Raw genomic sequence first — 13,990 nt, 5'->3', positions numbered from 1 at the left:
GTGAGCTCATGACTGCTTTTCCATCCACTATCGATAAGTCACAATCATAAGCTGGGGTCGGGTCCAGGGTGCCAAGATTCAGGGAAGATTGGATAATAATGACTGTGGAATATAATGGGGACATCTAGTGGCAGAAGAATAGTACTGCAAATAGGGATCTTAGGACTGAAGGTGAATATTGCAGCAAAAGCCATTTTAATTTTTTTTCTTCAAATAATTTCCTAATTATTATCTTCTTTGATTTTCTTGCCTGGTGTTCTGATTTGCAAATCCATAGGATATAATGTTATTATTTTATAATTAATTATTGTTATTTATTAGAAGGGGGGTGATCAACAGTGTCAAAGACAAAGAAAAGATCAGGGAGTTTGTGCGCTCCATTGGTATAAGTGACACTGCTCTCTCTTGGTTTGCATCCTACCTGCCTGACTGCTCCTTTCAAGTTTCTTTCAATGGTAATTCCTTCTCTCTTACTCACCTCCCTGTTGGTGTTCCCCAAGGACACTTAAATCTATCTGTCCACCCTGACCTGTCTCCCTCAGTCCTGGATAAGGTCTCATGCTGCCTGTCAGCCATCTCATCATGGATGTCTGACCGATTCCTGAAACTCAACCTGGATAAAACAGAACTCATCATCATCCCCCCCTCAAATTCCAAATCTCCCCCTGACATATATCTAAATGTTAACAACACTGTTATTCGGCCCTCCCCTCAGGCACGCTGTCTTGGTGTCACCTTTGACTCGGCCCTCTCATTTACCCCCCATATTCAGAACATTTCCAGGTCCTGTCACTTTCACCTACGCAACATCTCCAAAATCTGCCCCTACCTGTCCCCTGAGACCACCAAACTCCTTGTACACGCTCTTATCATCTCCCGTCTGGACTACTGTAACATCCTTCTCGCTGGTATTCCACTAACCCGATTCTCTCCTCTTATGCACCATCTCCTTGTACTTCTCTTAAATGGCTTCCATTTCACCTTAGAATCAAATTCAAGCTCCTGTGCTTTGCCTTCAAATCCCTTCACAGCTCTTGTCCCACTTACCTTTCTGACCTATCTGCTCTCTTCTCTCCTCCAATGACATACTAATGACTTCCTCTCCCATAATCTCCTCACACGCACGGATACAAGACTTCTCTAGAGCCACCCGACTCTCTGGAATGGTCTTCCTCATCCTATCCGGCTTGCTTCTACTTTCTGCTCATTTAAAGGAGCGCTCAAAATCCATTTTTTTCAAACTTGCCTACCCGTCTTCTTCTGTCTCCTAAACCATCATTACTTCTCACCACTACATATCTCCCACCTATTGTGTGGTAATTCCCCCCTCTCCTAGATTGTAAGCTCCTCTGGGCAGGGTCCTCTCCCGTGTTTCACTGTCTGTCATTTGCAACCCCTATTTAATGTACAGCGCTGTGTAATATGTTTGCGCTATACAAATCCTGTTTATTAATATTATTAGAATAGTTTGTTTGTGTATGAAGAGTACAACAAGAGAAAGAGTTTTTTTTTTGTCTCTATCGTATTATAATAAAAGTCTATACAAGAATTATATTGTACTATTGATGTGTTGAAAATGTACAAACATATATTAGACCACTTTTACATAAGATTGTACATTTTCAACACATCAATTGTACAATGTAATTCTTGTATAGACTTTTAATATAATACGATAGAGCCAAAAAAAAAACTTTCTCTTTTCTTGTTGAACACTTCATACACAAACAAATTATTTCATGTATTACTTGGGGGTTGGCTTCAGGACTTATTGTAGATTCATGTGGCTGATCATTAAATTTTCTCCATCATTGTGCATCTGAGAAGCAATCTCAATAAGAATTCTGCGCGATCCTCAAGCTATAGAGAAAGAAGGAAAGGGGGGGTAACACTTTGACACTCACTTTAAAATTTCAGCTGGTTGGCAAGCAGGAATGACAATGCAATATAAGCTATAGGCTGGGTGAAAGATGTCATTGTCATCTAATTACATAAACAAAGAAAAAATATAAAATAATTAAATACAAATGTAAATTCAATAAATATTTTGGACCATTCTGCACTGATACACTTATCACATGCGCGAACCTCTAGGTCTGCCATGTGACGCTGCAGGCACCAGTTGCCTGGTTACGGAGACGCTACACTCCAGTAGGAAGAAGAGAGTGGGCGAGTCTACATTCTATTCTTCCAATTAGAGCCTCAGAGCGAGACATGTGTGCAGCGACCAATAGAAAGGCCCCAAGCGCTGCGTTTCCAGTCTTCAGCCAGTGAGAGTGCTGCAGGCGTGGCCGGAAGTAGTAAGGAACTCACACGTGGGACCGGCGCTGTACCGATCATGTCTGGCCTGTTCATCAAGAAAAGAACGGATATCGGGCGGAGGAGGCGGGGCGAGGTGAGAACCGGGATCGAAAATGTGTACCGGGTCGGGTTTGTCATCATAGACTTTTTGCTGGGAGGACTACAGGGATCAGCGTGACCTCTGAACCATACTACACACAGTGTGTGCCTGGGGCCAGTATGGCTGCAGCCTGATTATCCCTTACACACAGTTCAATGGGGAACTACATGTACCAGCATGCCTTACATATAAAATATACATTACAGTACATGGTGGTGCTGGGATCTAGCAATGACAGGTCCTCTTTCTGCAGCCTTATACTCTAAGCTATGTGTGTACCTGTGGTCAGCTACATCTTTGTGATTTCCTATATGTAGCAGCATGTCAACCATATATAGCTTTGTATATGAGAATTCAGCAATGAAAGGTCCTCTTTCAGCAGCCTGATACTTCTTGCAGTGTGTGTGCCTGGGGTCAGCATTGCTGCTTCCATTGCACGATGGGGCAATATAAGTAGGAGCAAGTTTTACATTGCATTACAGGCTGTGTACCGGGCCCAGCAATGACAGCTTATCCATGTAGTGAGTGCCTAGCAGCATATCTGGGAGAACTACATGTACCAGCATGTCAGCCACACATAGCAGTGTATCCAGGTGTCCTCTGTCTGCAGCCATTTATCCCATAGTTGCAGCCCGATTTGCTCCCATACCCTAGTGAACTACCAGCATGTCAGCTATATATCTAGCAGTGTATACAGGGGCCCAGCAATGACAGGTTCCCTTTTCCTATAGCCCAAAACTGCATGCTGTGCGTGTGCCTGGACGTTAGCTGATCTGTCCTCTGGGGAACTACAAGTACCAGCATTTAATTGTATATAGCAGAGTATGAGGGTACCCAGCAATGACAGGTCCTCTATATGCAATGTGTGTCTGGCGTCTCGTCGCCCTATACAGAATGCCAATCCCCTCTCTTATTTTTATTTTGATTTTTTTTCATCTCAGGTGAATGATGGCTCCGCCCAGAAGAAAAAAAAGAAGACAGTGAATCTGCGGGAGGAGATTGAGAGCGATTCCGACACGGAAGTGTGAGATGAAGTTCCCACATTTTGGTTAATTTTTTTTTCCTCGTATTTCTGTTGGTTGTAATGATACTCTGTTTCCCTCCCAGCGCCCCAACTCGCAGGAAGCGGGAGGATGAGCAGGAGGATTTGGAGGAGACTGCGCAAGAAAAGAAGCTGCGATTGGCCAAGGAATATTTGCAGCAGCTGCAGGCGCAGGGTGAGGAGGGGGAGGGGATAGACGGCGCCATTGTTGTGTCTGTAGGATTGTAATGACATCTCAACTTTTTCTGTCCTGCAGAGGAGGAACGTTTGGAGGATGAGGGAGAGGACAATATCGCCAGCCGGTTGCAGGAGGATGTAGTAAGTGCGCTGGGGGGGTCTGTTTAGGATAATTACTGGTTCTCCTTATGGGCTGATATCCAATAAATATTGGTGGTGAGTTGCTGACAGTGATCATTGCCTTCTTGTTTCTGCAGCTTGAACAGCGAGGACGACTTCAGCGTCAGCTGGCCAAAGAGGTAAAATAACTTCAATGTACTGCTTTTGTTATATAGCTCTGACATATACCGCAGTGCTGTACAGAGAACACTAAGCCAGTCCCATCAGTCTCTGTACAGAGGAGCTGACACTCTAATGTTCTCCCCACAGTCACACTATTTTTATACATTTTATATAGCTCCGATATATACCACAATGCTGTATCCCCTCATATTAAAATTTTGTCTGCTCTGCCCTCAGTTGCTGCCTCCAGATCCTTCAGAAATTCGTCTTTTCCGCGGACATCAGCTGCCCATCACATGTATCGTTATCACTCCAGACGACCAACACATCTTCTCCGCCTCTAAAGATTGCTCCATCATCAAATGTGAGTTATCGGGGGTTTATTGGGCATTTTGGGGAACATTTAACCCCCTTACTCCCTACTATGTGCATAAAGTTGGTGCTGATACCTAAGGAGCTGCCTGGGCCAAAGTGACGTAATTTGCAGCTGATATGGATGTGTTGTCACCACTGATTTCCATATTTGCTCCGCAGGGTCGGTGAGTGATGGGAAGAAGGTGCACAAGATTCCAGGAGGAAGGAAGGGCTGCGAGCAGACACATGTAGGGCACACGGGTCACATCCTGTGCATGGCGGTGTCATCGGATGGGAAATACCTGGTGAGCTCTATTGCAGGATGGGACATACAATGCCAACATGTTGTCACAGTTAGAATTGTAACTCATGTGTGGTTTTATCACCTTGCAGGCATCGGGGGATCAGAATAAACTAATCTTCATCTGGAATGGAGAAACTTGCCAGAACCTTCACAAGTTCCAGGGACACAGAGGAGCTGTGTCTGTAAGTCACTTACCTTCTGTTCTCCTGGGTGAAAGTTAAAATCAGGTTTGCAGTCAAAGTACCTGGTGTGAGGGTGGTGCATCAAGAGGCGGTGGGGGAAGTCACCAACATGGAGTTACTAGCAGTCCAAAAGGCAGAATTACAGGGACCGAAGTGCTGTCACTGTCACTTTATTGAATGATAATTGGGTGGTGGGGGGGCAGATTATACTCATAACTTCACTGTGAATCAGTTTTGAAGCTTCACCAGAATTTAAATCTGAACCATACTGTGTTATCTCCTGAGCACACTGATCCATTCCCTGCAACATATCCTATAGTTATTTTACACTGCATACTTTTTGGGGGCCCCTCTTCGGTCACATGACTTCTATTCTACATCATGGAGCTCTGCCTTTTGTTTAATGGGGCTACAGCCCCAGTGCTGGGGCCAATCAGAGCTATAGTGGTGTTTAGGGTGAAAAGTGAAAGTTTAGCCATAGCTGGAATTATTTTTTTTTTATTTTTTTTGCACACCAAGGAAGATTTTAGTACAGCAAAGATTGAGATCTATTAGTAATCTGTTCACCTTATTACTTCTTTACCTTCACAGGGGCTGTCCTTCCAGAAGGGGACGTATCAGCTGTTCAGCGCGTCACATGACCGCTCCATCAAAGTCTGGAATGTCGCAGAGAACTCTTACATAGAGACGCTGTAAGTGGGCAATACAATGCCGTACAAATTGCCATAATAAGGGTCAACCAAGCAATGCAAAATAGATTCTTATACATTGCTACCAGCATACAACCAGAGATTACTACAGGGTGGCTTGCGTTTGTGAGTTTGTATGTGCTCTGCTGTTCACCCGCAGTCCAAATTCACAGTACAATGATCATTGACTTATGCCAGTTCACTGTGCAACTCATAATGTCGGCTCCTCTGGGGCAGAGACAGACTTGCTTAGTAGGACTTCTTGATGTCAATGCTTTGTAAATCCATGGGATTAAATCTAAAATGTTTTTGTCTTTAGGTTTGGCCATCAAGATGGCATCACAGGACTGGACAGTCTGAGCCGAGAGCGCTGTGTGACATCAGGGGGCCGAGATGGAACAGTCAGAGTATGGAAGATCGCAGAGGAGTCTCAGCTCGTCTTTAGCGCACAAGAGTGAGTAAAAGGGGTGTAGATCTTTCATTAAATCAGCAACTAACCAATAGGAATTGTTCAGACTGATATTAATCCCGGGGGCTGTGGTGATCCCCACTGGGGTCCCCAAATCGTTCACCTGATAGTGTGCTGAACTGTTAATTTCTGCATCCAATGAGGGTGTAAATCTGACTTTTACCACAAATTATATCTGCCAGGAAATCTCCCCATTGTGGGAGGGGCAGAGACACAAACTCACCAATGGGGATGCAAAACAGCCAAAGAATTTGTTGCACGATTGTTTTTTTGTGAAATTGATATTTTTACAATATTTCCTGTTTGTGTGTGTAAATATTTTTGTATTATGCAGATACCAAATATAAATCCATATTGTAAATATAATTACCTGAATTTTGTGGTTTTCCAGGGGTTCAATAGATTGTATCCGGTTGATAAACGAGGAGCATATGGTGTCGGGAGCGGATGATGGGTAGGTAGTCCCAGCTTTGGGTTGTAAGCTGTGAATTGACATTAATGTATTCTTTTGGGGAAGGGATTGCCCAACATGTGATTATTGTTCTCCAAATGTGGACATGCTGGGGTCAGAGAAACTATACTGTGGTCTTTATTAGTGGGTTAATCGGTGGGCAGAGTTAATTAAAATTGATTTCGTAGCAAAGGGTCAATGCTTCTGCATTATGCGGCAGTTTCATTCTTCTGGGAAAAGAATAAAACTGTTTTGGAGTTCAAAAGAAACCCCCCCCCCCCCCATGTGTGGATATAGTTGAGAAGATGCCCCCTCTTGATGAAGCTGGAGAATACATTTGTGGAGCTCCGACCTGTACCCAGTGGTGACTCCCCAGTTGGAAATTGTTGACCCAGCACTTTCTGTATGATCACTCCCCATCCTTTTTCAGATCCATCGCGGTATGGAACGTGTCAAAGAAAAAGCCCCTGGCCCGGGTAAAGTGCGCACATGGCAAGCGTGGAGAACCCGGACTAGAGGAGTCATATTGGATCTCGGCGGTGTCTGCAGTGCTAAACAGTGATGTAGTGGCCTCTGGTAGGATATTTTTATATTATATAATTGTACTTATTATATACTATGTGATATTTAAAGGTGGATTGTTCACACCATCCGGTCCTCATTACTGCCCCTCTGTATGGCAATGGAGAACTCTGCAGAAATCTCCTCGACCTATTGCAGGTGGTGCTTTGTACCTAAACTCCTCCATAGCTGGGAGGCTCCAGCATGAAGGCAGGGAAGGGAAATTTTGCAGATCTGAGTTTTCTCAATGCAGAATCACAATTACAGAACGTTGTGTATCAGATTTCAGGGTTCCTCTCATTCTGTGTCTCTGCTTTCCAGGCTCCCATGATGGCTATATACATTTGTGGAAGTGTGGGGAGGGATTTCGGGGTTTGCATCCCCTCTTCACTATTCCTCAGGTAAGTAATGAATGATCAGATAAGATAAAACTTGTTTTTTTTTTTTTTTTAAACCCTTTGAGAAGACTCTTTGTGATGGCCATTTATGGTTTGTATCACCCCATGACTTATTAGGGACTTCTTCATTAGTCGGTGACTTTGTATTGTCTGTGTCACTAATACCTACACAATTATTACACTGTCCGCCGTATTGAATGGAAAGGCTGCTGTCTCAGTGCTGCCCCTGGTGGTGATAAGATGCCCCCATTGTGTCTCCAAAAAGTTATGAGCTTCCAGAATCATTTTGTAGTATATTAATATTACATTTTTCTTCTCTTGTCTCTCACAGGTCGGGTTTGTGAATTGTCTCCAGTTTTCGAGCAATGCTGAGTTTCTGGTTGCCGGAGTTGGCCAAGAACACAGGTGAGAGAAGAATTTCTGGGTGTTCAGTTCTGTTATTAACCCCCCTGACTGTGATCGCAGTGTGGCTTGGGGTGAATTTTATGTACCAAAAGCGGTAACCACGAGCCACACTCAGGGTAGCTTAAAAAAATTCCTACCTGCTCCCCTCAATCCAGCGGCATGCTCTAGCAAACCACGGCCGGCTTCTGCATCACAGCCTCGGCTCGATCGATGTGATGCGTCAGTACGCTGGCGTAGCCTGACAGAAATTTAAATTTAGATTACACTGTAATCTGCTTTTAAAGCATTGATCACAGTGTTAAAGTTATAAAAAAAAAAAATAAATAAATCCAAAAGTTTATCTAATATTGTATCCTCGTTTAGACAAATAACAATAATTTTTACATTTTTTTTACTAAAATGATTTAATTTTCTATAATTCTTATTTCTTATATTTTAATCTATGTTTTGTGTTTCAAATTTATCATACCTGGGAGTTATTCCTAAGAATTACAGGCCTAAAATATTAAACAACAAATTTCCACGCAAAACAATGTACCCCTTTTGACCGTAAAAATACGGACATAGTTAACCTCCCTGGCCGTCTGATTAAAAAAGATCCCAATTGATCTGAATCTTGTGAATCAGAAGGTCCCATTGCTTTTGAGTTGTCTCCAACAGAAATGACTAAACTGTGAAGATACCCAACCAAGAAATCCCCTTAGAAGTTGGACGAGCTGCTCCTAGGGTTGTGCAGTTTTCTTATAGTTGCCGTCTGTTATAACTGCTCCATTTTGGAACTGTTTGGGATTATTGAGATATTTTCATTCTGTCATTCACTGCAACCAAGTCCCAGACGAGCATTCATTCTGCGTATTGTTGGACGAGCATTACCTTCTGGCATTGTCTTTTCCATTATTAGTGGTGGGCAGAGACTTTTATAGAGACTAATATAAATGAATGTAGTGGTGTACACTCAGAATTTGTGACCATACCCAGAATTCCATGCAGCACTTCTCCTAGCAGGCATTATTGAAGCTTTCTCTAAAAATTTTGCTCTTATGCTTCATAAGAATCCAATGTGCCAAAAAATTATGGGAGCTCCAACACGTTCAGATAGCATATGATAACATTTTTTGCCTTTTGAATAATAGATACATAAAATTTTCAGCCCAGCACCAGAAGTTGCATGGCTACCAGAGAGATGGGTGCTTGTAGCAGACTGAATCCACAGGGACTTGTTGGGGACATTAATATCTGATTCATTATATTGGGGTTCGTTCAGCAATGAGCAGTTTGTGCCTCTCAGCTGTTTTTGGCTATCTGCAAGGTTGGCATTCTTCACACTGGCCAGCAATGTAAGAGGAATTCTGACCACCACACTAATAAACTGTGAGCTGTGGATATAGGAATTATAGCTGGGGTTCTCCAAAGATCTGAAAGTTATTTCAAGGTTTAAAAAGTTCAAGAAACACCAAATTAGAGCGTTACTGTTGGCATTTTCTGCTTGCAAACATCACCGTCCTCACATTGCCCTGCACTTTCCTTCTGTTTTTCCGGCAGACTCGGGCGTTGGTGGAGGTTAAAAGAAGCCAAGAACGGGTTGTACATCATTCCCTTCAAGAGGAAGCAGCCACACAGTGAAGGATCCTAAAATCTCTCCCAGTGTTGTCCATGGACGTTGTATTCTGTTGTTGCAGCTGTTTCATGATCTACATTTCTATTTCATAAATCTTTATAACTGAATCGCATTGTGCGGTCTAATCTCTCCCTCCTGGTGTTAAATTTTGGGTTTGAGTGACTGCAGGAAGATGAGATGTGTGCCAGGGCAAATAATGTCTGGAATTGTCTCTGTATAAAGCCACACAGTGACTGGGGGGTGCATCGTACAAATAGGGGGCACAAGCTTGACCATGTGGGGGGTTAAACCATTGAAGTCTATGGTCAGAAATCCAGCTCTTGACAGCAGAGAAAAGTCTGCAACAGGACAAATACACATGTTGTATATTTACCATAACACCTTTTCCTTCAATGTCCTGTTTGGACCCTGAAATACCAAGCCTCCTCCCTATTTACATATTAAATTCACCAGGGGTATAGTAACTTAGACATATGGGCACTCATTTTGTTACTTAACCTTTATTTTACACCATTCCTCTTTTCCTGCCCTGTTTGTCCATCTCCACACTGGAAACAGATATATTAGAAACAAGGGGAATCCCTAACATTAGTGTTGAAGTTCCACTAAATGAAGAACTAATTGTATTCTGGCAGTTGTAGCGTTTGTGTGTCTCTACTAACTGCAAGGAAAAAATTCCTTTCTTTTGTACCCGGCATAAAGAAAGTTATCCCCATCCCTGATAAAGTGCTGGTGAGCCCCTGAAACATGTTGGAATTTTACACCCATTTTCCTGATTATAATTTGGAATAAATTTGCAATGTGACTTTAATCTGAGATCATCTTTGCATCGTAATCCAGGGTGACCTTGAGTATCCTTAGGTGGTTTAAAGCTTTCTACCTGAAGTTTAAAAAGCATTTTCAAATATTGTATAAACCAAGTGAATGGTAGGTTTAGATTAGTGGGTTTGTGCTGCTGTGGTCAATCAACAGCGATGTTTCACTAACTTCACTGCTTTTATTACACTGCACGACAACTATTTTGCTACTGGAAATAACACGCGGTTTACATGGTATTGAGCTTGCTGATTCCAATTCTGAACTCAGAATTTTCCTATCACGTACAGATTTTTAAGCTATAGACCTGCTATAGCTGTTCAAATGGTCGGTAATTGGGTAATGTATTTTTACATGGGAACATTATAACAGTTGCAGCTACCACTCTGCTTGCAGCCGCCTCAGCTGAATCACGTCCCCTGGTGGCATGTATGTTCCAGCAGCGGCTGGGCATGTCTGGGTAAGTCTGAGCTGACGTCAGAAATAGTTATATAAGGCGAAATGCACCAAGGGCTTGTCTCTAGTCCGAAACCATCTTATTGGATAGTACAGCTAGGCCATAAGGAGACTGTTTTGAGCTAAAGATGAGTAGGCGCAGCTGTGTTAATAAAGAGGACAATTTTTGCTACATTTGTGGCAACTTTACCCCATGCGATCAACGTAAGAACCTAACCAAGAGGCTGAGATTGTACCCCAAAAGTGTTACTTTGGATGTGAAATTGGAGATCAGGATAAAAGCTGGTCACCTCATATCTGCTCTCAGGTGTGTTACTTTGGCCTAATACAATGGTTGAATGGGAAAAGGAATAAAATGCCTTTTGCTGCGCCTATGGTTTGGCGTGAGCCAAAAGACCATCACTCGGAGTTCTACTTCTGTTTGAGTAAAATAAATGTTTTTACAAAAGTAAAAAATCATCTATCCTGATTGTGAATCTGCTCTGAAGCCAGTGCCACATGATGCAAGTGCCAATCCCTCCTACATCTGTTGTTACTGACAGTTACATGTCCGATGAGGAACAGGAGGATGATATCGATGTTAATGAATGTTATGAACCCCAATTTGAAGAGGGTTAGCCACATTTTATAAGCCAATCAGATTTAGATGATCCAGTACGCGACCTGTCTTTGTCAAAAGAGAAGTCTGAACTGTTAGCCTCCAGATTAAAGGAGTGGAATTTGGTACAAAAAGGAACAACTTCACACTTTGATCGTCACACAAAGTTTGCAGGGTATTACAAGCTGGAATACGACATTTTCTTCTGTACCGACGTGAGTGGTCTGATGATGGAGTTAGGTTGTGAATACATACCAGAGCAGTGGAAGATTGTTCATAGACTTGAGCAAAGCAAGATTGAAAGCGGTATTGCTGCATAAAGGTAACGAAAAACCTTCTGTTCCTCTTGCTCATGCCGAGCGAATGAAAAAGACATACGAATCTATGGAAGTCATTTTGAAATTGATTAACTATTCAGAACACAAGTGGAATGATTGTGGTGACCTGAAGGTGGTGACCTTCTTGGCCTGCAATTGGCATATACATTTGTGCTGGGCAACCAGTGAGTTGAAAATAATTCTGAACTTGTGAACAACATGCTAACAGCATACCATCAACTTGGCTGCCGAGTGTCACTTAAAATTATTTTCTTACATTACCATCTGGACTTCTTCCCACAAAATGTGGGTGATGTGAGTGATGAACATGGGGAGAGGTTCCCCCAGGACATTTCTGTTATGGAAACAAGATATCAAGGCCGGTACAACCCCAACATAAAACTACGTTTTTGTAATGTCATGGAACTCTAAGTCATAGGTTAATTATTTATAGAGATAACTACAGCACGAGAGAATGTATCTATTCGCATCTATACAAGTAATTAACTTAAGATCCTGACGTCCTAGGCAGAATCAGGACACATGGATTAGACCAAGTTGCAAAAAATATTTATTTTTTTGTGATGCAGTGTTATATTTACCTGGTAAAACAGAAGAGGTGCACCCGTCACACTCTGCGAATATTTCCTGAAGATTTACCAACATAAATCCAATCTGTGTCTCCCAGTGTAAAATTATTGGTGAATCTAAAAACAACAAAAAAGGAACTCGCAATGCATAAGCCGGCCAATTACTGTTTTGTGCTAGACTACATAGGTCTGTGTGTGTGTTCACACTGATCCACAAGAGAATGGCTGGATGATGGGTCAAAGCAGCTCCCTAATGGCTGGTCTTGTGGCGTGTCCCTGGTATGCAATGGTTGGTATCTATTAAACTTGGTGTAACATGCACACACACTGATCAGTGTAGGGTTAGGAGGGCCACTATCAGAAAATTCTGGGTCCCATGCCAGGTAAACATGCTCGCCAGGTAAACATGCACGTCGTGTGCCAAAGTTCAGCATTGCAAAAGTCAAGTTGAGTGTCTGGGCTAAAATCAGGTGGAAATGGAGGGTTAGCCCAGGCCCATCACTTGCACCTCACTATCCAGGTACAGAGCATGCACAATGCCAACCGGGAAAAGACAACTTACCTGGTAGGGGCTGGGCCCCTGATCAAAGGCTCCTAAATTAGGCCCAATACAGAAGAACCCTTTGTCTTCCCCTGATTGTGCCCTGAGGGTACAAAAGTCCATCCCACAGAAGAGCTCCTGTAGTGTACATTGTTAACATAAGAGGTCTTTCTATGAAATAATGAGATGTATTTCTATCTCTATCACAAAGCAGTGAGATGATTCTGATCTCTTGCTTTGAATGTGTAAACTTCTCCAAACATAAGGATAAACGCCGGCATTCTCTGACATTTAATTTATTGTCAGTCACCATTTAATGCCATTTTTCCACTCGTGCTGAAATCATGAGAAGTAAAAAAGTTGAGTGACGCATCAATTTGATATTTTTAGTGAAATTTCGCACCTGAGCATATAGGAACTTTGCACTGACATTCATCAGTCATCCCTTGGTGCCGAAACCCGAATCTTCCAGTATGATCCTGAAACAAAACCACAGTCACTGGAAACACCTTCGTCACCATGAATCAAAAAGTCCAAATTCACAGCCATGCGCATTGTGTTTTGTGACATGAAGGGCGTCATTTTGGCAGAATAGGTTCCAGATGGCACAACAGTGACCCAACATTATTATAAGGAAGTTCTGACAAAGCTGAGAGAAAGAGTCAGGAAAAGACGTCAGAAATGTGCGAAAATGTTCTCATTCTTCATCAGGACAATGCTCCTTCTCACACAGGACTTTGTGAGTTAGGTATTATATCACTCCCATTATTTCATAGACAGACCTTGTACCTAATGATAGAAAGGTATCATTGCACTCTAAACATCCAACTTGCCCTGAATGGGACCATGTAGCCAGAGACCCCTCAGAGTGTCCATGCTGACCCCTGACCAGTGCCTGCAATGGGCACCTGAGCCTCAGACCTGGACCATGGAGCCATGAAAGAAGTTAGCCCAGGTCTGATGAATTGGGTTTTATTTTATGTGAATGGCCTGTGTATCAGTTGGGTTATTTACGGGAACAAGGCAGATTCAGGATCTGCTGCCGTCTTGGTGCCGATACCACAGGGCAACTTCAGAGATCTTGTGGTGTCCTCCATAGCTGGAAGAGACACATGAGGGGCTACACAATAATAGTCCCGGAGGAGGGGTAATGTTTCAGCCAATCAGTGTCTATATGTGAGCAATCTGCCCCATACAAAATAAAAAGCATACGTAAATAAAATGACATTACAGCGCTCTCCATCCCTCACTTAGATTGGATCTGTATGAAGAATATTTCTCATCCTCCTTCGGTATAAAAGCTGCCGGTTTGCACTGAAGGTCTTTTGTTCCCGCAGAG

At 42.7% G+C, this 13,990-nt stretch overlaps 1 protein-coding gene across 1 annotated transcript; it reads left to right on the top strand.

The window, feature by feature from the left end:
* Positions 1-2,287: 2,287 nt before the first annotated feature.
* Positions 2,288-9,440, top strand: RRP9 (ribosomal RNA processing 9, U3 small nucleolar RNA binding protein). Its single transcript, XM_072420387.1, has 15 exons — positions 2,288-2,395; positions 3,343-3,425; positions 3,509-3,618; positions 3,700-3,761; positions 3,878-3,919; positions 4,140-4,266; positions 4,437-4,561; positions 4,650-4,742; positions 5,334-5,434; positions 5,751-5,885; positions 6,292-6,354; positions 6,782-6,927; positions 7,234-7,313; positions 7,642-7,715; positions 9,258-9,440. Exons 1-15 carry the CDS (start codon positions 2,339-2,341, stop codon positions 9,346-9,348), a joined length of 1,389 nt encoding a protein of 462 aa, XP_072276488.1. The 5' UTR covers positions 2,288-2,338; the 3' UTR covers positions 9,349-9,440.
* Positions 9,441-13,990: the final 4,550 nt, after the last annotated feature.

This window comes from Pyxicephalus adspersus, chromosome 8, assembly GCF_032062135.1.
Source record: "Pyxicephalus adspersus chromosome 8, UCB_Pads_2.0, whole genome shotgun sequence".
NCBI classification, from domain to species: domain Eukaryota; kingdom Metazoa; phylum Chordata; class Amphibia; order Anura; family Pyxicephalidae; genus Pyxicephalus; species Pyxicephalus adspersus.
This window is presented reverse-complemented; position numbering and strand designations above follow the sequence as displayed.

Bases quoted from the DNA above. Each gene is read 5' to 3' on its own strand.
- RRP9 (XM_072420387.1), top strand. From the start codon at position 2,339: ATGTCTGGCCTGTTCATCAAGAAAAGAACGGATATCGGGCGGAGGAGG. The intron at 2,396-3,342 runs GTGAGAACCGGG...TTTTCATCTCAG, and splicing joins GGCGGAGGAGGCGGGGCGAG to GTGAATGATGGCTCCGCCCA. The intron at 6,928-7,233 runs GTAGGATATTTT...TCTGCTTTCCAG, and splicing joins CAGTGATGTAGTGGCCTCTG to GCTCCCATGATGGCTATATA.